This window comes from Tenrec ecaudatus, chromosome 5 (assembly GCF_050624435.1).
Source record: "Tenrec ecaudatus isolate mTenEca1 chromosome 5, mTenEca1.hap1, whole genome shotgun sequence".
In the NCBI taxonomy this organism is placed as follows: domain Eukaryota; kingdom Metazoa; phylum Chordata; class Mammalia; order Afrosoricida; family Tenrecidae; genus Tenrec; species Tenrec ecaudatus.
In genome coordinates, this window is record NC_134534.1 from 19904058 (window position 1) to 19929888 (window position 25831).

At 42.5% G+C, this 25831-nt stretch overlaps 1 protein-coding gene across 1 annotated transcript in view; it reads right to left on the reverse strand.

The window, feature by feature from the left end:
• Positions 1-1128: 1128 nt before the first annotated feature.
• Positions 1129-25831, reverse strand: part of COLEC10 (collectin subfamily member 10) — a 49455-nt gene continuing 24752 nt past the window's right edge. Inside the window, exons 2-6 of the mRNA XM_075550582.1 lie at positions 16426-16497; positions 13254-13325; positions 6814-6867; positions 4930-5025; positions 1129-1520 (exon numbers count right to left, since the gene is read on the reverse strand). Coding sequence (XP_075406697.1) covers positions 1129-1520; positions 4930-5025; positions 6814-6867; positions 13254-13325; positions 16426-16497 — 686 coding nt within the window. The remainder of the gene's footprint in view (positions 1521-4929; positions 5026-6813; positions 6868-13253; positions 13326-16425; positions 16498-25831) is intronic.

Genomic DNA, 25831 nt, shown 5'->3' on the forward strand with positions numbered 1-25831 from the left:
GAAATGAAGACAATGATAAAATAGAGCTATGTGAATATTGGGGTTAAGGTACAATTTAGTAAGAAAACAAATATTATTGAAAACAAATATTATTCTCCCTTCAATTTCTAGATTTCTCACTTTCTAAAATCCAAATGGTACTACCTATGAGACTGAGATTCAGCTTGGGACTCTCGGAAAGAGACCAGAGCAATAGATTGGCCTTCTTTTAGTGAACGCTGTAGACCAGAAGTATGTGAGCGCCTGCTTGTCCAAATGGACTTCAATAGTCACTAGGCTAGAAGTTCTCCATCTCATGATTTCATTGGAAAGCATTTCTTTATGCACACAAGGAAATCCTGTCACAGGATTATGGTAGATGATTGGTCACAGAACGGGGAAGCATGGGTTCAAATACAGTCATTCTGACATGTCTGATAAAACCCCCGGCTGAAAACCAGTAGCTGGAGAGTCAGTTTTGACTCCCGGCAGCCCGGTGGGTGTCAGAGTAGAACTGTGTGCCTTAAGATGCTAGAGGTTGATTTCTCAGAAGATCAATTTTCTTTCATGGAACCTCTGAGTAGGCTTGAACTTCCAACCTTTTGGATAGCAGCCACGCAGGTTATATATTTGTATTACCTATGGACACTTTCCTAACACAAGGCGCTCCTATGTGTTACGCTCTGGGCCTGCTTGGGTTAGCCTGAGGGTCACCAGTGAGCTGTCCACCATCCGTGGGTCCCAGTGAGAGTGCTGTAGGGCTCTGGGGAGAAGCAGGAGAGCATGGCGTTTGATATCATTCATCCAGGCAATTGCCTTCTCCCACTGGTGATTCCACTCTCCTTCCAGGGCACCCGGCAACCTACTGGCTCAGGCTTGTCACGGAAGAACACGATGATGGAGATTCCTAGTCACATTTTAGCATTTCTTACTTATCACATGCCAGAAATAATTTAGTGTCATTAGAAATGAATGGAGAGAGAAAAGGGGAAAAACCAACACTACAATGATTATTGTTGCTGTCATGAGTGCCGGGCCAAGTTAGTACAACAGAACGAATGTTGCCCATCCCCATTGTCGTCATTGGGTTGAGCCCATTCCTGTAATGGGACGGGACAATAATAAAACATGGAGCATGAAGGCGGTGCACTAATTTTTCTTCTTGACAAACTCACACACAAAGTACATGGTCAGATGACACTCGGTGTCATTCCACCTGCCCGAGCTCAGCATTTCCACACAGTCCTCATGGCCATGGGGGTCACTGGGCTCCCCCTCCTTCCAGTTGCTGTAGTTCTGCAGTGGAGTGTTGTCTGTGAACACATACTGCCCCTCTCTCTCAAGGTCATTGACTCCGATGAACACCCGGAAGAAGCCACTCTTGGCCACATAGTCAGCAATGAGCGTGTTGGCAGCCTCATCCTTTGGCATGGCCAGCATTCCACCCCGGATCCGGCAGTGGGTCAGAGATTCCCTGTAGTTCTTCTCCTCCTGCACGATGTAATAGAATTTCTCTTCTGTTTCCCTAATCCCTGCTATGACTTGGCATAGAAAAAAGAAAGGACATGATTACATATCACGAAAAATGAAAAGAAATAATAGTGTTTGGTTTCAAATCACTTCGCATTCAACAATTACTTTGCAAGATCTTATTAGGAGGTAGGTATTGGCCTAATTTCTTCTACAATATATCGTTCTTGCCTGCCTTCAACTTCCAAAGCAGCTGTCTAGCAGAGAGCTATTATGATACAAATTTGTTGCACAAACAACCACACAACTCATCTCTTTCTTTTTCCATCCTAGGCTATGCCGCAGCCATACTTGTACTTCCCTGAGCATGTCTTCCTCTCTCCCACCTCCTTATTTCCAGGCCAGGAAAGTATTCTTGCAGATTCTTTATCTTAAAAATGTCTGGTTTTCCATCAGAGCTCAGACTCCTTCAATGTTATAGGAAACCTTCCCAATGCTCCTGGACAGAAATGGGGCTACTGTACACTCTTTTCCTACATTGCTGTTGTCTCTTCTACCTCCCCCTTGTTATCAACCATCGTGGTCTTACCTAACCCCGTGTTTCTGCCTCTCTCCTAATAAGCTATAACGGTCTTGAAAGGACCTTTTCAACTCTGTAGCCTTACTTTCAGGAACATTTCAGGGAATGATAAGAGCTCAGTGAACTGACAGATGGATCACACAGAGTAGGGTCCCCTTTAGGGTCAACTCCTGGCTGCAATGATGTCTATAGATTGAGGTCATTGGCACATCTTTGCAAGTACAAGAGGAAGATGAGGTTCAGAGTAAGCTTCAGGCAGAACTGAGCACTCGGAATCGTCCTGCACTCACGATATGGGATCTACATGTGGGGCTTCGGAGCCTCTACAGAGACATTTTATGGGCCATAACTTTAATTAAACTCACAAAGAAATCTGGGGCCACTATAGCATTTAAGGATGATTGCTCCTCACTAAACCTTTGGAGTCTAATTTATTCATGACATTCCAAGGCATTTCAGAGAAGATATCTTAGGCATGGGCCAGAATTGGAGCTATAAATAGGAAGCTAATTAACACCCAGTGTTCCCTACGCTTCTTATATTACAAGATGAGGATGAACACAAGATGGCATCTGTGGCCTTCCAATAACTAACAGCAAAGATGGCTGGACTACAAGCCCTGGTAGTAGGGTGGTTGTTGGGCTGTGATCAGCATGGTTGGCAGTTCAAAACCATCAACAGCTTCTTGGGAGAAAGACGGCTTTCTATCCATGTAAACAGTTACAGTCGAGAAAACCTAAATTGGGGTGCTATGAGTCAGCATTGACTCGAGGACAGTAAGTTTGGGTTTTGAGAGATAAGAGATAATAGTAACCAATATGGGGAAGTTGCAAAACGAGGGAAATACTTCAAATTAATACTGATTTGTATTATGGACAGAAAAGTTAAAAAAACATATTCATATCCTTGTTCCCCTGCTCATTAGTTCTGTATCTGGGCAGCTTAATCTCTGAAATTTCAATTTAATCATAGAAAATACAGTAGATTACTCTTCATAGTAGATATGTTCTATTAAAATGTCACAGACATTCAATTAACGAATACTGAACCATTGCCCCTAGTCAGGTTCCTATGAGCCTTTGTTTACTTTGTTTTCGCCAACAAATCAATATACAAATATAAATCAGTTTTTGTTTATGTATGTGAATGTATGTGGTACTGATCAACATTTAATTGACCACACATTGTTGATTCACTAACATTGAGCTCATTGCTATAAACAGAATCGTAACTCATGGCTGGATGAGGGATATAAAACACAACTACTTTCCCCAACAGAGCATATCATAACTTTCATGTGCTTACATATACTAGACAGACCTTCAACATTACTCTTTGGGGCCATCTTGAGAAAACAAAACCACCAACCCAAACAGAAAACACACACAGAAATGTGAAAAATGCAAGTAAGCAGCACGCAGCACTAAGCAGACTGTGGGAAAGATATTTATTGATGTGAGGAGAGCGGAAACTAGAAGGCAGACTGCAGCCTCATTCAGCTATGTGGCATGCATTGAACACTCCAAGTTTCACCCTCTGTGCTTGTCCAGAAATAGTCTAAGTAGCTCAAGTATCGGTTTGGGAGTTACAAATGCCAGCTAGGAGGTGAATTCACACATTCAGAGTCTGAATAATGGCCCTTGACAGGAGGTTGAAAATTCGGTGAGATTGTGCTCGGAGCCACGGATTCTTCTGAATGCTTAGGAAATATGCTATGATTACCATTACCTCTTCATTATTCTGAAATGCGAACCCTGCTGAATTCTTGCTGCCCCTTTCCATTCTTTAGGCACAGAACATTCACTGCGATTGAGTCCATTCCAAACCACAGTAACCCTGTAGGATTGAGTAGAATTGCTCCCTAGCATTTCTGAGGCTGTAAATTTATATGTGAACATAAAACCTCATCGTTCTCTCATGGAGCTACTGGGAGCTTTGAACTGCTGACTTGGTGGTTAGCAGTTCAACACACAACCCCGGGGCTCTTCCACAGATCACCAAACTCTGTTCATTTCTCCCATCCACTGTCTCATAGCAGTGCACATATAATTAAATCAAAACAAAAATAAGCACTGAAACAAAACAATATGGCCCTTGAGCTGGTTTGGACTCATAGCGAACCTATAGGACAAAGCAGGACTGCCCCATAGGCCTTGGCGGTGCTGTTGGGTTAGGTGTTTGGTTACTAACCACAAGGGCAGTGGTTCAGACCCACTGGTCACTCTGCAGCAGACAAATGAGACTACCTGGTCCCATAAAGAGTTACGGTCTCAAAGCCCTTATAGATAAATCACTATAAGTCATAATTGACTTGACGGTAGTGGGTTTAATGTTTGGCTTTATAGCAATGGCTCTCAACTTTTCTAATGCCACGATCCGTTAATAGAGTTCCTCATGTTGTGGTGACGCCGCCCACACTAACCATAAAATTATTTTGGTTGCTACTTCATAACTGTATGGTTTTGTCTCGCTAGAGAACCCTGGCTAACACACTGTAATTTTGCTACTGTTATGAAACGGGCGACCCCTGTGAAAGGGTCATGTGACCCCCAAGAGGGTCATGACCCACAAGTTGAGGACACTGCTTTAAAGAGTTTCCAAGGCTATGATCCGTACTGAAGCAGATGCTACATCTTTCTCCCAAGGAGCAGCTTGTGGGTTTGCACTGTTGATTGACTACTGAGAGTTTAATCAGTGTGTCACAGAGCACATATCCCAGCGCCTTCTAAATAGTGACCTTGACGTTCCTCCAGAGTATCAGTGTCTACTCTGCATGTTGAAAAACCTTTGAACTGGTGACACGATCAAGGCTGGGTGCATCTTGCTAAGGATGCGGAATGTCTAGCGTCGAAAGACCCAAAGAGGTAGACAGAGCACGAAGGAAACTGGAGGACGCTCACCATTCTTGACGAACTTCATGGACGTCTTTAGTCTAGCCACACTAATGTCGAGCTGTCCAACAACTTTTCGGTACCTTCCACAGTCACAGACAGTGCCTTTTCAATGGTTGTAAAAAAACAACTGAAAAAACTATACGTTTATAACGAAACACATGCAGACAGACAACTTACTAAGAGCATTATCTTTCCCCCAAATGCTGCCTGGCTACATCTCTCTATGCATGGCTACCATTTTTCTGTCTTTTGTTTGAAACGAGGTTTCCAATGTACATTTTCTTGAGAAACTTGAGGGATACCTTCACATGTGTGTTGAAGGAGTTAAAGGACAGTAATAAACCGCACTTGGAAAAGGGGGAGTGAATATGGCCCAGCACTGCAAACATGGTACAAACCAGCTACCATGTTTTGTTGAACTTGGAACATGTTGCCTAATCTCAGGAACAAGTCTTTCCAGTTTGCTTCAACGACACTTCTCACCTGTCCTCTCTTCTCTTGCTGCGTCATTCTGGCTTGTCCAATTCTCCCAAGATAGAGAAACCTGACATGATTTAAATCAAATACCAATTCTGGCTGTCCATTGGGAGCATGCTTGTATGATTCAAGGGCTGAAGTCAAATCGGATGAGGAGATGCAAATTATAATGTCAGTAGCTCTTTATTCCCATCTATGGATTGGCCAGGATGCTAATTCCTTCTGTTTTCCTGTGCTCACCCGCCTTTTGAACCACCTGCTAGCATTAACTTGACTGAGAAGGAGTTGTTAGGATATTCAAACGGCCCTCTCTTTTTCTGCTGAATAACTGCTTTATGCAAACACTTCTGCTTGCTGTTTTGATTGGCAACATGAGAGTGAAAATAAGCTCCGCGCCAATGAACAAACATATAAATATGCCTGTGGCTTTATGTATCCCTGGTCACCAGCTAGTTGTCACTTGGGCCCCATGCCCAGGGGGCCCCCACGTGTGTCAGAGTAGAAGTGTTCTCTGTAGGGCTGTTAGTGACTGATTTCTTTGAAGTGGACTGCTTGGCTGTGCTTCCCAAGGGGGGCTTGGACCTCCAACTTTTCAGCCAGCAGCTGAGTGCCTTAACCATTTGCACCGCTCAGGGGTTCCTCGACTATTTTAACCTCTGTTCAACATAAAGAATCGGAAAGAGTCTTTCGAATGAACCCCCACGCCACCGCAGTGGATGGAAACAAGTGATACTATGCCATGTAGCCCTGAAATGACAAGGACACATCTTCAGGAATCAGGGAGAACATTGCTGGAACATGCTCTGTGATGATGGTGGGAGACTTTCTGGATCTGGTCGGTTGGTTTGCTGCTGGCGAAACAGCTGGCCTGTGTTGGGTTGAGGTGTCACTGGAATGTAAGGCATGCTGATGCAAGCCCTCTGCTCAGCCCTCTTGCACTTTCTCTTGGATCAGAAGAATGAGGGCTACTCCCTGCTAGAAGTGGGTTTGCTTCCTCCCAGGAAGCTTGAGAGGGTGGAATGTGAAATATCCCTGGGTGGATGGGGAGGAAAGTTCCCTCCTTGCCCTCAGGTTAGTAAATGAACCTCCAGGGTATCAGACTGCCCTGCGAGGACTCTCCCTGTCACTGTACTCTAGAACAATAGCAAGGGTGGGTGAGCCCATGCTGGGTCACGGCAACCCTCGGTGTGTCAGAGGAACTCTGTGCTCGCGGATGTTGTCAGTGGCTGACATTTCAGAACTTGCTTCCCAAGTCTTTCTCGAAAGGTTCCTATGGGGGATTTGAACCTCCAGCCTTTGGGAGAGGGGCCAGGTACACCGTTTGCCCAGAATAGGCATGTATGGGACTGCTCACTTTGAAGACAAATGGAATGGTGCTAGACAGAAATCAAGAGAAGAGGGGTCAGATCATACCTGCCTTGCCCTTTCCTCCAGCGATGCCAGGCACGCCCCTGTCCCCTTTGTCACCTGAGGAGACAGCAGGGACAAAATGAACAATGAAGCACGAGGGTGCATTCTTTCAGGTTGTTGTTCTTGTTACGTGCTGTCCAGTCAAGTTTGACCCACAGCGACCCGATGGGAAACAGAAGGAAACACTGCCCAGGCCTGTGGCACGCTCCGTGGTGATGTGTGAGCCCATTGATGGAGCCACTGGGCCAACTGGTCTCACGGAGGACAGACAACATCTTTTACATTTAGAATTCAGGAAACAATACTGACGTTTCATTGGAAATATTCCCAACCTGCATCCTGTGGTTTCATGCCAGGGATTCGATGTAAGCGCTGAAGTAAGGAAGACAACTGAGTTATCATCATTTATGCGGAGGCGCTGAAGAACTCTAGATTGATAGAGAAGGGACCGTGTATTTACTTTGTGTATCCGTGTTGTAAAGGACATACAAAAAGAACAGTTGTTTGAACACGCCGGCCACGCTGCTGGAGAGAGACGTGGCAGCATGCTTGCATAAAAATGAGAGGCTTGGATGACAATCGCAGGGTTGGAATCTTACGAGGAAGTTCTGCTCTGTCCCAAAGCTTCTCCGCGAGCTGGACCTGATCAATGGCATCCTTATAGTGACCCACAGTGACACTGCAGGCCAGGGCCCAACTACCTCACAGGGCTCCACCCCAGGCTGTAATCGTCACTGAAGCAGGTCCCTAAGTTATTTTCTCCTGTGAAGGGGCTGCTGGGCTCACATTGCTGTTCTTTGGTTACAGGCTGCTGCGTAACTGCTGGCCACCAGAGCTCTTTGCCTGCCCTAACATGTGTGCGTGATGTGGCCTTCTCAACAGGATCCCTCTATGCTCGTGTTCAAGCCGAGTTTTTCAGCACTTTTTAATACAGTTTTGTGGAGTCAAATTAGGTGCCTCGGCTGATATGCAGATCGGCATATCCTCGAGTACATAGGTAATGCAATCCTCAGCTTGTTTTTTATTTTAAAGTTAGTTTTGTCTTACAAATCTGGATCAAATGATTAGCATATCAGTGTCAGTATATGTATGAGGCTCCAAGTTATTCTGTCATCCTTTGCCCTTGGATTCAAAAGGAACAACAACAAATATTACAGTTTCCAACTCAATTTAACAAATATTTACTATTTAGTTACTCCTTGTAAAACAAAGGGCTACGGACTTTGACAGGCTCTAAAAGAAACCAATTTAACTTCTGTCTTGATAGGGGTTATACTTTTTAGAAGAGATGTGATGTATGCAAATATTGGTAATACAAGACGCCATCGCCCATAGCCTTCTGAAATATCGACTTTTGCTTTTTCTGGGATGTGATCATTTCCTTAGTCAGAGGAACCCACAAAACAACTGGAGCAGAATTAAGATTGTTAAAGCAAAGAGAAAGAAAAGGGAAAAAAAGATGTTTTTTTCAACTTTAAAATAAGTCCTTGAAACTCATATCAGACACAATCATTGAGAACAAAAATTTGGATTCACAAGAGGAAACGTTTGGCTGAAGTTCTGCCGATGCAAAATGGCATAATACCCTGAGGAAGTAAACCCGAATTCATGCTTCAACTATGATCTAGAAAAAGAATACAGAACAAACTTCTGAGGGCTGACTACAGGATCAAGGTCATCTGAGCTAGAAAGAGGTATAGGACATAACCTTGACGGAAGTTGGTGTAGGCAGGGAGTTCAGGATGACCTTGAAGAGACCATGTGGAGGGGATAGAGTAAGAATTGAGGTTCTGCCAAACTTAGTCCTATACCAAAAACAGGAAGATACTTAGTCCTATACCAAAAACAGGAAGATACTTAGTCCTGTACCAAAAACTTGGAAGATACTCTAAAGTCCTGTACTAAGGAGATCCCTTAGCTATTTCATCTCTGCTCACTGTTGCTCAGTGCTCTCAACCAAAAAAAAAGAAAGATATGTACTAGGCTTCAAGAATTTCCCAAGATGTCTTAAAAAGATTTATGTGGGCATCTTTCCTTACAGACATGCCAGGCATCCTTGAGTTCCCCAAACACAGAAGAGGGTCCTTGGAATGCAGAGTGGAGTTCAAATGTGCATGGGGGAGGCCCAGAATTTGCACTTCATTGGAACAAGACAACGATGAAACATGTGACAATGGTCTGTGATGAATGTGGAGGACATTGAACAGAGATACCATTTTAGGAGGGAGCCAGAAGAGCTTGTGTTCCAGTCAGAGGGCTTCCTTATGACACTTCTGTGAAGATGGGATTTGAACTTGGCCTTGAAAATCTTCAGCAGATAGCACTTAATCTCTGAAAGCTTCTGCATGTACATTTTTAAATGGAAAAAATAATACATAAAATCACTATAGAATATATATCAGATAATGTTATCTTATATCAAGGGATTGGCACAGGACTCAACTGGTAGCGGAGGCTCAGTTAATGCAGCCTCTCCTCCTTAAATCACACCTACAGTAAGGGAATTCATACAAAGGCTTAGCCAGTGCATGGAAGATTTGCACTTAGAATAGCCTTTTCTTGGAAACCAATTCTGGTTTAAATTTACCCACAAAAACTTATTTTGGCACACTAGTGGGAACATACCGGTAATAACTGTCTTAGGTTGAAAGATTAGAGCGTGCCTATAAACAAAGAAAGACAAAATCACAATGCTTTGAGTGTCAAAGGACTATTACCTTTCAGTAAAAACAGTTATTATGCTATGAGATTGGATTTACCTATCCTAAATCATTCTGCTTTCTTATCCCTAAAAATGAAATATTGACATCCAGAAAGCTACTTCATCCATGCAAGTGACAACACTAAGGTCAGCCCCCAAAGTTGAGATTGATCTGAATCGATGAAAGATTTGAAAGGGCCCTTGACAAGATGGGGACAGAGCATTTCAAAGCACAGATTAGAAGTGAAATGAATCCCGGGGAGCTGGAACATTGTGCCTCCATTTTTTACAAGTTCCATGACACGCTCATAAATTGTGCTGGGACATCTTGGAGAAGGAATTCTTAGGACCCAATGATGAAAGTGGATGGTGGAGCAAAGGGGTATATAAAGGAATAAAAAGTAGGCAATAAAAGGTCTACGTTATAAGAAATAGTGTTTTGATCATTCATTCATTCGCCTTTAATTCACAAACATTTAAAAGTTTCTATTATAAAAAGATTTCTAGGATAAAATGGATAGAAAGACAGCATTCACACCAAGTTCATTTAAGCAGATAGACCCAGTCAATCCTCCATTTATTGTTCCCACTGGATGCTCCCTGCCTCGAGGGAAATATACAAATTAATCAGCCATGGCAATGAGGAGAGTGTTAGGGGTCCTGGAATAGAGGCTACTTGAAGGATGAGTTGACTTGAAGGTCATACAGAAAGCTAACTCTGCTGCAGGTATTCCACATTTTTGGAAGTTCATCTACTTTAAGATCAAACAATTGTGCTAAGAAATCTTGATGTTTCCTTGCCTCCACCCTCCAGTGGGACACTCCCCACCACTTTTTAAATGACAATATTTTATTGTTTTCGGTGCAAGTTTACACAACAAATTAGATTCTTTTTTAACAGTTTCCCCAGTTTGTTCAGTGACATTGGCTCCATTTTTTCACAGTGTGTCAACCTTCTCATTCATTCCATGCTGATTGTTCTGTTTCTAACCATCTAGCTTTACTGCCCCTGTGAAGTCACATCTTTGCTTTTGAGTAAGTGTTGACTGTTTGGTCTCACCTAGATGACTTTTTAAGAACCACAGTCGTCCCAGATGACGTTGCCTATTTTACAAATCAATCTGTTATCCAGATAACCTCACGGAATAGTTTGGTTCAAGGTTTATGAGCAAGGTTCTAAAGTGATTGTCACAGGGAGTCTTCTAGTCTCAACCAGTCCCGTAATATAGTCTAATTATAAAAAAGGGTTACAACCTATTTCATGATCACAAACTCTGCCTCTTCCAATTGGGGTCACAGCCAGAAATGACACCACTGAATCCACGAAAGTGAACCATCTAGAAAGAGACAATGGACTGAAGTCCTTTCGCTTTGGCATCGTTCACGGCAGCAACTCACATTCCTCCTCCTCCTCATATTCCTCCTCCTCTCGACAGCAATACCCAGATGCTTCACCTCCTCCCACACAGCTGCAGTTCAGAAATCTTTAGTTTCAACACTCCAATTTCTGGCTATAACTTTCCATTCCTTAAACCAATTCTTATATAAAGCTGATATAGACAGAAGCAGATCTATCCTTTGATGAGGTTGTTTTGAACCTTAGACCATTTGTGGAGCCCTCTTTGAGAAAAATACTAAAAAACTAAAAATAAAAAAGACATTATTAAAAGGAATATTTAATGTCCTGACACAGCTGAATCTCGGCACACAAAAGAGTAAGTTTGTACCCATACCTATGCAATATATAAAAATTAACTAAAAGAACTAACTAAAACATAGAAGCATATAAAGAAATATTCAGCACCATGTGTCACGTAGGAAATACAAATGAAAATGACAAGGAGGTGCTAATTTGCCCCCCGTAATCTCACTGAGTCAGAAATTGACTGGATGGCAATTGGTAGGGTAGCTCTTATCAAAGAAATGGAAACTTCAAAAATGAATGGTGAAGATATAGAGAAATCAGAAAACTTCTTAATTACTGGTGGGAATGTAAAATGGTTCAGCCAATTCCTTAGAAATGATATACAAAATTAACTACAGCATTTAAAAAAAAGCAGTTACCATCTAGTCAACTCGGACTCTGATTTGTAGTGATTCCATGTAGATTCCATAGGATTATCACATAACTGCAATTCCACATCTGGGTATATACTCAAAGAACTCGAATATGGAGAGCCAAGCGGACACTTGAATGTCGATCTTCATGCTTTCAGTACTATTTACAATAGCTCACACACACAAACAAGCCCAGTGTCCACCAACACATGCATGATAGACAAATTATGGCAACATACAAAGGAATATTATTTAGCCATAAATAGAAATGAAGTTCTGATACTTTGGGGATAGAATCTTAAAAGTATTATGCTAACTGAAATAAGTCAGACTAAAAATGGGGATAAGTGGATGGGCCTATTGGGCCTGGAACAGGAAATGTATAGAGATGAAGTTTATTGCGGTTATTAAAGGCATGTGTGGTAGAAAGGTGGAGTTTCTGTTTAAGGTGTAATGCACTTCAATTCAGAGTTATCATTTCTGTTTTATTGGATAGTGGTGATGGTTGCAGAGTATGGCTCCTGGGTCTAAAATGTTACTGAATTGCACACTGAATGCTGCTTGAAACAGCACGTATTTTGTTGATGTGTATTTTAGCACAATAAAATTGAACAGTTAGTTATTCTGAGAATAGAAATAAGAAATGCATTACTCTGTGCTGAAATAAACCAATACTACAGCATCATAGAATTCATATTGAAAATCATAATATTCAAATGCATTTCCATGGCTCTGAGCTCCCTCCTATTTGCATCTTTGTGCAAGTTTTTCTTATGCATGAGTATCATCTCCCCATTTCCATACAGTTTTTAATCTTTGAGATATATGTCAGTTCTTCCTAGTCTAACCTATATCAATTTAGTCTTACTCTCTCAGTCAGAGTTATCTTTCTTTTATGACCTCCAGAGGAATATAAATATATATATATATATATGGTTTGTACAGTAGTTGTGCTATTCTGTATGACCATTCTTTACGAGGGAGTATCATCTTCCTAAATAGTTTGTGAGTCATTTGCAACAAAAAGTTTGGGTCCCACTAAGTTCTCTATCTCCAAACCAAGTGAGACAGTGCCAGTGAATATCAGACACAAACAATTATGCTGCCATTGCAGGGCTGTCTGAGAAACGGACCACACACAGAAGGCTGCCTATCATTTATCACATTGGCTTGTAATTGTATGAAAAACCAGGGCATGCCTGGCAACCAAAGAATATGCACACAGATGCTTCAAGTTCCTTATCCTGTTCATAGACCAGGCATGCAGAAATTTTAGTTACTACACTCAAATTAGGAAAGGCAATTACACTGTCCTCTGTCTACCTTGAGTTTTATGGATAATTGTTTTCCACTACCGAACATGACTCATGGTCCATGGCACTCATGCGGATTGTCTCAAGGATTAGTAGTCAAACAGGAGACAACATAATATAGAGACTAGTAGAATTTTATGCTCAATTTTATTCCTTCATTTATCTTTAAATTTGCTAGAAGCTTTTATTATCTTGATCTATGAGGAACAATACTTAAACATGGAAGAAATAGCTAAAATATAAAGAAAAGAAATCATGTTTTAAAAGGAAGAAATAAATTATTTCTTGGGATTCTAAAACCTAATGTATATAATAAGTGTATGCTCAATTTGCTTTAAAATACTACTGTAGAATTGTAAACTTCAGCTTACCCTTCTTGCCAATTGGTCCAGTCTTACCAAGATTGCCCAGGTCTCCTATATCACCCAGTTCTCCTTTAATCCCTGAAAAACAAAACACGCCATCTCTAGATCCTGTATGGTACACCTTTGTGTGCTCAAGCCCACAAGTCCAGCATTAGCCCATTTGTCCAACACCAACTCAGTTAAAGTTTATTGTGCCAATCTGGCCGATAAACGTGTGGGATTAATTGAAGGGCAGAGGGATAAATGGCTCGGTGAGCCTCGCCTTTCTAGTTTTGGGGTCTCTTGCTTTGTGATGGTTGGATCAGGGTGTTGGACATATGGGTTACTGTTGGACTTGTGGGCTTGGGCAGCACTGGGTTGGGATGTTTTCTTGATGTACACTTACTCTTTATATAAAACTCTCTCTTATATATATGTTTCTGTGGATTTGTTTCTCTAAAGTACCCAGAATAATACACCAATCCACAAAGTCCTCCTCCACCTAAAAAAACACACACTATGATGCTGACTGCAGGAAGAAAGCCAAACCAGTGAATGTGTAAGAATCTCAGTGCTGCCAGGGGTCTCCACACGGCTGCTCCAGCACCCAGGGCTGCATCGGGATAGGTCCATGTGTCTTCTCCTCAGGGATGTCTTGCAGAAAGAGAGCCTTGCCATCTGAAGCAGGGAACTGGCTAAGGCAGCTGCACCATGATCCGACCATCAAAAAGCAAGAGACCCAAAAACTAGAAAGGCGAGGCTCACCGAGCCATTTATCTCTCCGCCCTTCATTACCTCCCCCCACCCCCATGTGTTTATTGACCAGGTTGGCACAAAAAACTATCTCAACCTACTTTGCTTCATCTTAACTCACTTCTTCTTAAAGTTGTAGTTAACACGAGGGTAAGTCAAAATTATACAAATCTTTCATGAGCCCAAATATCAGAGCGCCAAAATACTGATTTTGATAGATCTTCCATGAAGGGCTATGCTCCTCTTCGAATAAGTGCTTCCGTGTCTCTCTAATCTTCCCTGAGGAAGTCTGCACCTTTCCATTTACATCACATCAAAGCAGCAGTTTGGGCCTCCTCAGGGGAGTTCAGCCATATTCCTTTGAAGTCTTCTTCAAGTTTGGGGAACAAGAAGATGAAGGGGCAACATCAGGCAAAAGAGTGAATGGGGTAAAAAAAAAAAAAAAGAAAATTTGCACAAGACAATCCTCATTATTGCCCTGAAAGAATAAGGCGATGCATTTTGTGATGGAAAACAATTCATTAGCATAACTTTCCTGACCTTTTTCTCAGGAATGTAGTTTTCAAGTTTCTTAAACTCCCTCCTAACAAGCCCCTCTGATTGTTCCATGTTTGGAATTATACCTATTCAAAAATCTATCAAAATTACACCTCTAGAATATAAAAAAAATGTTCCCCATAACCTTCTGAGCTGACCTCTCTGGCAGATTCCTCCAAGACTCACAGCTTGTATGGGGCATTTTTTTAAGGCACCCTATGCAGCAAAGCAGATGCATTACTGGGACAACTTGTTTGTAGTCATTCACTGTAAACAGCTCGCAAAGGCATGCTTACCACATTGTGCTTGAAAATAAACGATGTGATTATAACCTGGAGGTCTAGTTGCAATACTTTTTGACTTAACCTCCTCTATGATGCCTCTCTTGAGGGAGATGTGTGGTCTGCTACCTGTGACATATAATATTGTACCCTGAGCTATTTGGTCTACCGGAATGGAGTGATTATGTACTAAAATGTGGGTGAGCATGACAGCCATGGACAATGATGACACCAGAGTGCTATGGGTGTAAGTTGCATTTTGAGAATGACAGCAGCAGCGGATATTTATTCTAGAGGTCCAGGGAAGGGGTTGTGTGAAAGGAGTCTGGGTGCTCCAGTCTAGATCTCCTCAGCCTCCTATTTATTTTGGCTCACCTTGGGATTCCATTTGCCCTTCTATTTTTGAATCAAGTTTGTCAGTGTTACCCACTTTTAAGTAGGAGAGGCAGATCTGCAGTCATGAAACCTATATTATATCAAAGGGACACTGGCAGCCCCATTCTTCTCCCAAACGCTGTGACTGGGGGGGGGGGCACTGAGCCTCTGCAACATTGTCATTATTGGTGTCTGTTTTCAATGATGATCTAGAAAATATTCACCTGTCATAAAGCCAGACTTTAGTAATAATGATTCGGCTATTGGTCCATTTGTGTAAACAGTAAAAAAGCTTAAATCAGCATCTTTCAAACTTTGGTCTCAAGAGTCTGTGAGTCTTTTTCCCCCTTCCGAATGGCTCAAGAGTTTCTAATCGTGGTCCAGTGTAACCACTTGGTAGCAGTTGGTCAGGGATATTTGCGTGTGTGCTTTTAATTTATTTTTCTTCATTTTATTGGGGGCTCCTGCAGCTCTTATCACAATCTACACATCCATCCATGGTGTCCAGCACACTTGTACATAAGTTGCCATCATCATTTTCTTTCTATTTGAGCCCTTGGTATCAGCTCCTCATTTTTTCCCTCTCTCCCTTGCTCTCTCTCCCTCATGAACCCTTGACAATTTATAAATTGTTATTATTTTTTTATGTCTTCCACTGACCGATGTCTCCCTTCCGCTCCCTTTCAGGGGGCTGTCCCCCTGGGAGGGGGCTAAGGAAGTAAACTTGGCATTGAGTAAATCTCTCCCAAAGAGCCTTGGTTTCTGTTCTCTTCTCCTTTGTTCGGCCTCCCCCTGTAACCTGTCGTTGACCCCTCCAGGTTACTCCTCTGTTGGAGGAGAGGGATGTGCAGAAATAAAAGCCCCTGGTAGAAAGGTGAGGAAACCAATGAATCAACTTCCTTCTTCAGGTCTGGGCCAGCCACCACGAGGCTGCTAAGCAGTGGCTTCGGAAGGGAGGTTATAAACACAGCTGTGTTTCTGAAACTCGCAGGACTGTTGGCACGTGCCCAGAGGCTGCTGTTCCCTGGGTTCCTGGAGCATCCTGGATGCAGCCTGAGAAATGAGGGAACATCTGCTGACAAGGGGTCTCATAGGAGCACCCAGGTGGTGAGTTCATTCACGGCTGCAGCAGCTTTCCTGCGTCTCCAGGGAAGAGGGCTTCAGGAAAGCGGATCATTTTCCTGTGCAAACGTTAGGAGAGAGAGACAAGCAATGCGGACCTACCAGTATGAATGTCTTCTCGTTTTACCCACCTTTCGGTCCCACACGTCCCACCTTGCCATGCTTCCCCTCCTCTCCAAGGTCTCCTTTTTCACCACCGTCTCCTTTGGAAACAGGAAACGAGGGCGGGAATGAGTACGGTAGCTTACTAGGCTCAGCAGCACACGATTCCCAGCATGCAGTGGGCATGGTGGGATAATTCCACATCCCCTGGGCTCCATGCTTGCCTCCAAAAGAAACTGCTAGTGTGCGTCCCAGCAACTCACAGGGGCTGTAACCAGGGCACAGAGAAGAACTTTCCAGCATCCTCTCTCTCACTTCTCTCCCCTTCAACTTTATGTTTAAAGGCAGATCCTTGATGATGAAATTGACATGCCTGTTAACTGGACAAATTTATTCTTGCTAGGGAATCTGCAGTGTGCTGGAGTCATCACGTACATGAATCCATAAATAGAAACATAACTATATACCCACCACTTATCTGCCAACCTGTCATACCATGATGACTTACATTTGCTATGATACCAGAAGCTACCTCACCTATATTTCCAATACCTGCAGGTGGACAGGTGTCAGTAGAGTTTCTAGATTAAGCCAGACTAGGAAGTAATCATAGTAATCCACTTCCAGAACTTGGGCAATAAAACCTTGTTCATCAGAACGCTGTCCACTTAAGTTCTGGAAGATGAGTCCTCGTAGATTGGAACTGTTCTGTCTAAATGCACAGTGTTGCAACAATTGGCTTGAGCCTTCCGATGATTGTGAAAAGGGCATAGTGTGTTGGGCCCCCTTCGTTGTTTTGTACATGGAAGTGTGACACCATAAGTGTGTTCCAGTTCCACAACAACAAACAACAGCAACAGATATACATAGACATTCGAAAAGCTCAGGAAAAAATGTCCAATTTCCCACAATGCCTTTGAAGACTCCTCCTCTGTGTAGATATAATTATTATTCCCTGACCATTCTTGGAACAAAGAGCCCCCGTGTCATGGTGGTTTCTGATCATAAGGTCGACTGTTGAATGCACCCCCAGTCTGTGAGATGAGGCTTTCCATTCCCATAAAAATGTATAGCCTCTGAAACCCACAGGGGCAGTTTCTATTCTGTCCTAGAGGGTTTCCATGTGTTGGAACTGACTCAATGGCAGTGAGGTTTTTAAAAAAATCATTTTATTAGGGGCTTGTACAATTCTTATCACAATTCATCCATCCATCCATTGTGTGGAGCACATTTATACATTTGTTGCCATCATCATTCTCAAAACATTTGCTTTCTACTTGAGTCCTTATATCAGATACGCATCCCTCCCTCCCTCCTCACCACCTCCTCCCTCATGAAACCTTCCTAATTCATAAATTATTATTATTTTGTCATATCTTACACTGTCCAACATCTCCCTTCACCCACTTTTCTGTTGTCCATCCCCCAGGGAGGAGGTTATATGTAGATCCTTATAATCGGTTCCCCCTTTCTACTCTACCTTCCCTCCACCCTCCCAGTATTGCCATTCTCACCACTGGCCCTGAAAGGGTCATCTGTCCTGGATTCCCTGTGTTTCCAGTTCCTACTTGTACCAATGTGCATCCTCTGGTCTAGCCAGATTTGTAAGATAGAATTTGGATCATGATAGTGGGAGAAGGTAGCATTTAAGAACTAGAGGAAAGTTGTATGTTTCATCCAACGATGAAATGCTACACTGCACCCTGACTGGGTCATCTCCTCCCCACAATCCTTCAGTAAGGGGGTGTCCAGTTGCTTACAGATGGGCTTTGGGTCTCCACTCTGCACTCCCCCTCATTTACAATGACATGCTTTTTTATTCTTTGATGCCTGATAACTGATTCATTTGACACTTTGTGGTAACACAGGCTGGTGTGCTTCTTTCATGTGGGCTTTGTTGCTTCTGAGCTAGATGGCTACTTGTTTATCTTCAAGCCTTTTTACCCCAGATGCTATACCTTTTGATAGCCAGGCACCATCAGCTTTCTTCACCACATTTGCTTATGCACCCATTTGTCTTCAGTGATCATTTCAGGAAGGTGGGCACCCACTGATATGATTTTGTTCTTTGATGTCTGATACCTGGTCCCTTCTGCACCTTGTGGTGGCAGTGAGTATTTGAAATGCTGGTACCAGCAGTTGTCACTCTGTTTGTGGTGTGGGAGTGGATTGGGTGTTGCTGTGATACTGGAAGCTATGCCACCGGCATTTCAAAGGCCAGCAGGGTCACCCAAAGTGAGTAGGTTTTAGAGGAGCTTGCTGACTATGACAGTCTAGGATGAAGGAAGAGGGGCTTCACTTTTTAAAAGCTAGCCAGTGAAAACCTTATGAATAGCAAGCTCCCTTAATTTGTGGGCTTAGAAAACAATCTGAGAAGTCAGCGTATGTGAAGAAGAACACGGCATCAGGATTGGAGGAATTAACAACCAGCTATTTGCAGATGGTGCCTGAAAATGAAGAGGACCTTATGCACTTTATGATTAGGATCAAATAATATGGCCTTAAATATTAATTACATATTTTATGTAGAAAAACATCACAACTGTATCAATGAGTGCTATGATAAACAGCAAGGTGGGTTTCATTTTAGTTGAATTGATTATCAGCACTCACAGAAGTAGCAGTTAAGAAATTAAAGGATTTTTGCACTGGGACAATGAGGTGTTAAAAGGTCTTTTGAAAGTGTCTAAAAATCAAAGTTATCCTTGAGGACTAAAGTGCATATGACACAAGCTATGATATTTTCAATTGCCTTGATATGTATGTGAAAGCTGGACATTGAATAAAGAAGACCGATGAGAAGAATCGATGCACTTGAATTATAGTGTTGTGGAAGAACATCAAAATTATTATTGACTTCCAGCAGAACCTACAAATCAATGTGGAAAGAAGTACAGCCAGATTATTCCTTAGAAAGGAGGAGAGCGAGACTTTGTCTTACAAACATGTTGACGTTTTATTAGAAGGAACCAGTCCTTGGAGAAGGACATCGTACTTGTTAAAGTAGAGGATCAATACAAAAGAGGAAGACCTTCAGCAAGATGGATTGGCCCAGTAGCTATAGCAATGGGCTGAAATGTAACAGCAATCGTGAGGCTCGTGAGGACCAGCCAGTGTTTTATTCTGTTCTACATTGTGTTGCTGTGCATCAGAACTGACTTGACAGCCTGGAACAGCAAGATGCTTGGAAACTAAAAATGTTGGTGCAGACATGGCGGCTATCAACAGAAGACTAGAAATGCTTGAGCTGATTTCGCCGTACCTGAAAACACCAGTGAGCCTTTGTTGCAGAGTAGGTTATGAGTTAGGATGCTAACCCGAAGGTCAGCAGATTGAAACCCCCAGTCACTCCTAGGAAGAAAGATGAGGCTTTTTACTTCTGTGAAGATTTACAGTCTTGCATGGTAATTCTACTCTGTTCAGTGCAGTTGCTGTGAGTCGGAATTGACTCAATGGCAGTGAGTGAACAGAGCGGGGAAACAGCTTCAAAACAGTGCTAGATTCACAGTGTCATATAGTCATAGGTGTTTCTAGGTCCCCCACCTCACATAAGGATGAACAAATGTATGGAAGATTTAATGAGAGGGACCCACACACTGAATCCGGAGTCTTTGATTTTAATGACATGCCAATGGCAGATGGATGGAGAAAGGTTGCAATACTTCAGCGATTGAAGTTAATAGCTTTGAAGTAAAACCGCCCTGGATTTATGTCCCAGATCTACCACTCAGTAGCAGGAGAGACTTAGCTACTTCAGCGCTCCTTCTGCATCTGCGTTTTCTCTCCTATAAACTGGAGACCCACAACAGAGGGTTTTAGAAGACCCACAACAGAGGGTTTTAGAAGAGGGTTTATGAAGTGAGATAGTGCAAATAAAAGACCTGAAACATAGTCAGTGCTTGCCAAAGGTGGCTGTGCTCGCTTGTTCCACTTTTTGCTTCAGTGTTCTCCTCCTTAAGGAGGGAATCTGCCCTTCCAACCTCTCACACTTGTTTCAGGATCAACAAGCCAAGCTCGTAAATGTGCTTTGAAAATAGTACACTCTACACACACAATATTATGATCTGATGTGCACATTATCATCTGTACAATCTCAGGATATAAAGGAGTCCTATCTAAAGCCAGGAAAGACCAGTCCCTGGAAAGGGACATCATGGTTGGTCAAGTAGAGGGGCCATGAAAAAGAGGCCGGACCTCAAGGAGATGGATTGACACAGTGGCTACAATCATGGGCTCAAACATAGAACAAGTAATTTTGAGGATGGTGCAGGCCCATGGAGGGTTTTGTTCTGTTTCCATAAAGTTGCTATGGGTTGAAGATGACTGATGACCCCTGACAACAACAATAACAACATCTAAAGGCAAAGAATAAAGAGGATACAAAGAATTCCAAAGAGAAAAAATGATGTTCTTGGGATTAAAAAATTTGAGGAAGGAAAATTGGAGTGTTCATCTACTTAATCTATAAATAAAAACAATAAACTATGACTCACCATTTTCATTTTCATACTGAGGATATGTTAGAGATCATATAGGTCTCCAATAAATATGTATTGTAAATCCTGAGCCTATGGTTATAATCCTATGTGGAAATGGGTTTATCATGTTAATGAAGCAGCAGTAGTGTAAGGTATAGAATCTTAAATCAATCTAGTTGAGGTATGAAAAAAAACCAACCCATAGTTACCTAAGGTTTGATAGGGAGTTGGCTGAAGGAATTGGAGACTGATAGCCAAAGAGTACAGGACTCCTTTTTGAAGTGATGGGTGGTGTAGTGGATACACGTTGGTCTGTGGTCTGCAAGGATTCACAGTTCAAAATCAACAACTGCTCCAGGGAGAAAGATGAAGCTTTCTACTCCCATAAACAGTCTTGGGAACTCACAGGAGTAGTTCTATCCTGTCCTACATGGTTACTAGGAGTTTCAAATGACTCAATGACCATGAGTGTGAGCTTGGTGCTTATACCAGGGGCCCTGGTGGTGTAGTACATACAAGTTGGGCCTTGAACGGCAAAGCAAATATTTAAAACCCTTCAGCCACTCTACAGGAGGAAAACAGGGCTTCCTGCTCCTGTAAATAATTAGTCTCAGGAACTCCCTGGGCCAGTTCTACCTGTCCTATAGGGTCGCAATGAGTTAGCATCCACTAGATGACAGTGAGTCTGGTTTTGGTGTGATGTATATGCTAAAAAGACTACAAATCTTTGAATTATATACTTTAAATGGTTTATGAACTATATCACAGCAAATCTATTTAAAAGATAAAGAATTAGAAGATATTTGTGTGCCCAGTGGGTAGTCTCCAGATTCCTTCTAACTAAAGTCAATAGATGATGTTTCTTGGGCACTTATAATGTGTGCCAGGCTAAGGATTAGACATGCATTCATCACAGCAGTTCCACAAGGTGGAAACCACATCACTCCATTTTATGAAGGGAAAAAATGGAGACTCAAAGAGCTTAAGTTGCTAGCCTATTGCCATAGAACATGAGAGCTGGTAGAACAAGAATCCAGAACCATGGAAGTCTCTTCTACTCCAGATATTTAATCAGATACCACTATCCCTTCCATCCATCACTCTGAATGAATTGTGGGTTCTCAAACACTTGGAACTTTGCCAAATTTTTCAGGACATAAAGGAAATACAAAGAAAAAAACTGTAGTTATTGTTCCTGTTTAAATAAGAAAGTTGGGGGGAAAGAAAAGAAATGGTCAATACAGTTTATGATTTCAATGACTTAATTCATAGAGAATGTATCACTAGAGTATTTTAGTATAATGGGGACCTGGTTTTGCTATTCACTAGCTGAGAAACTCAAGAAAGCCTTCAGTTCTGAGCCATGTGTCACTCACCTGTGGAATGGATAAAATAGGGTAAGGCAAAGGTAAAGAGTCCTGGTGGTGTATTTATGTATTTATGGTGTATTTATTTGTGTTCTGCTAACCACAAGGTCAACAGTTCTAAACCATTAGCCACTCTGCAGGAGGGAGATGAGGCTTTCTACTCTGGTAAAGAGTTACAGTCTCCCAAACACACAGGGGCAGTTCTGTGCTGTCCTATTCGGTCCTAATGAGTTGAAATCAGCTCCATGGCAGTGAGTCTTGATGTTTGGAAAGGTAAGGAGCCCCGCGGGGTAGCACACGTGAGTAAGCACTTGGCTGCTGAGAGGTTGGCAGCGAACACCCGCAACGTTCCAAGCTGCTGCCGGAACCTCTGCCCAATCTCCACAACACGAAAGCAGGAATCCCACCAGTCTTCTGGGGGCACTCCCCTGATAGGGAAGCCACAGGACGATAAAGTGGTAGGTTAATTCCATAGTGAAATTATCTGTAAGCAGTTTGAAGAAGCATTCCTAAAAGTCTCCCAGAGAGAGCCAGCGCTCTTCGACTCCCTGGAAAATAGAGAGGAGAGGACCATATGGCCGGGCTCACTATGAGACATGATGCCCCTCACTGACCCATAGCCCTATAGGGGACAATACCAGAGACACAGTGTGGGAATTGCACCAGATCTGATCCTGCCACACTGAGGCAAAAGCATTACGGAGGTGCAACAGAACAACAAGGGAAGAGAGCGGTGAAGTCCTGAGGGAATGGTGAAGGTGGACTTTGGGGCAAGGGCATGGTGCCCCAACAGAATGGACTAGAAAACACTCATAAAAGCCAACAAACAGCCCTTGAACTAACTACAAGATTTTCTTTCTTGTGGTGTTTTGTTTTATTGTTGTTGTTGTTTTGCTGTATATTGTTGCTTGATTTTTCTCTGTCTTGGTTTTGTGCATGTTATTATCTCCACAGGTCTGTCTAAATAACATAGGCTGGATGAACTATCTGGCAGAGAAAACAACAGGACTGACAGTTCCAGGGGGATATGGAATAGGGGGAGGTAGGGGAAAAGGAAGTGGTGTTAACAAACCCAGGGTCAAGGGAACGACAAGTGACCCAAATTGGTGGTGAGGAGGGTGTAGGAGACCTGGTAGGGCATGATCAAGGGTAATGTAACCAAGAGGAATTACTGAAACCATGATGGTGACTGAACATGACAGTGGGACAAGAGGAAAGTCAAAGGAAATAAAGGAAAGAGCTGGAAGGAAAAGGGCATTTATAGAGGTCTAGATAAAGACATGTACATATGAAAATATATTTATATATGAGGATGGGGAAATAGATCTATGTGAATATATTTATAGTAAGTATTAATGTAGCAGAAGGACATTGGGCCTCCACTCAAGTACTTCCTTAATGCAGGAATACTTTTTTTTTCTATTAAATTGGCATTCTATGATGCTCATCTTCCTGACACAACTACTGAAGACAAATGGGTGCATAAGCAAATGTGTCGAAGAAAACGGATGTTGCCCAGCTATCAAAAGATATTGCATCTGGGGTTTTAAAGGCTTAAAGGTAAACAAGCGGCCATCTAGCTCAGAAGCAACAAAGCCCACATGGAAGAAGCACATCAGCCCATGTAATCACGAGGTGTTGAAGGGATCAGGTATCAGGCATCATCAGAACAAAAAATTTTACCAGAGTGAATACGGTGGGGGAGTGTGCAATGGAGGCCCAAAGCCCATTTGTAGGCCACTGGACATCCCTTTACAAAAGGGTCTAGGGAGGAGATGAGACAGTCAGGGTGCAATGTAGCAACGATGAAAAATACACCTTTCCTCTAGTTCCTAACTGGTTCCCCCTCACCCACTATCATGATAGCAATCCTACCTTGAAAGTCTGGTTGTACCAGAGGATATACACTGGTACAGATAGGAACTGGAAACATATGGAATCCAGGGCGGATGATCCCCTCAGGACCAGTGGTGTGAGTAGCGATTCTGGTAGAACATAGGGAGGGTGGTTTGGAAAGGGGGAACCGATTTCAAGAATCTACATGTGGCTTCCTCCCTGGGGGACAGACAACAGAAAAGTTGGTGAAGGGAGACGTGGGACAGGGCATGATATGACAAAATAGTAATTTATAAATTATCAAGGGTTCATGAGGGAGGGGGGAGAAGGAAGGAGGGGAAAAATGAGGACTTGATGCCAGAGCAAATGTTTTGAGAATGATGAGGGCAATGAATGTACAAATGTGCTTTACACAATTGATGTATGTATGGATTGTGATACGAGTTTGTGAGCCCCTAATAAAATGACTTAAAAAGAGAGGACCTGACATCAAAGGGCTCAATTAGAAGATTAATGTTTTGAAAATCATGATGGCAGCATTTGTACAAGTTCACTTGATATAAGTGATTTACAGATTTTTATAATATCTGTAAGAGCCCCCAATAAAATGTTGAAGAAAAAAAAAGACAGCTGGAAAAAGCCTCCTAACCTCAGTGTTCTAGGTTCAAAGCCATCCACATCTGTAAAAATCATCAGGCTCAGAAACTCCAGGGAGCAGCTCCATTCTGTCCTAAGGGTCACTATGAGCTGGAATGGGCTCTGAGGCATTGGGTGTACAGCCTTGAAAATCCTGTGGGATAGTCACATGCAGTCACCAGGAGTCAGAATTGTCTCGATGCATAGCACCCAATGACAGCAATTAGGAAAATGGTTTTACTTCAGGAAGCCTCCTTTTGCACTCTCAGGCTGACGTAAATTCTCTAATTGCCCTTGTTCTCTAAAATACCACTTTATATTGAATTTATAAAGCTCAATTGATCCACACTCCTTCCTTAGCCTCGTCTGTAACATTCTGAAAGGCAAGGACCATGATTTAGTCATTCTTGCATCCTCAAAAACTTAGCAGCCTGCCCAATCCTGGTGCTTACTAAATATAATTGAACTTTATCTATTTTGAGACCTTAAAATAGTTTATCACTGTAATCATAGTCTTCATTAAGCACCATCATTTTTCTACTTGATAGCTATTCTACCATTTGATCCTCACGACAGTCTTTGAGACGGACACTATTCTCAGCTCCCTTTTACACATAAGGAAATGGGTTAAAAACATCTAAGAATTTGCCCAGGATGACACAACGCACAAGGGTAAAGTCAGGCTACAAACCCGAGCATCTATCTTCAAAGTCCGTTGCCTTGGTTTGTCAGTGCTGCACTCGCAGAAATACAGAAGTGGGTGGTCATAAAGAATAAAAATGTATTTTTTTCGTGATTCCAGAAGTTGGAAATCCAAAGCAGATTCTCCTCTGTGTCACTTCATTCCTTATTGGTAGCATGGGTGTTCCTTGATGATCTTCGCCTCCTGGTACCTGCTTTCCCTCCATCTCTGTGTGTGTGCTGACATGCATGCATCTTGATGATGCAAAATAAGATGAAAAATTCTTGTCTTGCTCATGCTGGTAGAATCCAGGTGTGTGTGTGTGTGTGTGTGTGTGTGTGTGTGTGTGTGTGTGTGTGTGTGTGTGTAGCACTCTCTAAATCCGAAAACTACAAGATTTTGCATGATCACTTCTGTGATTATGTTTCCTTTCCTT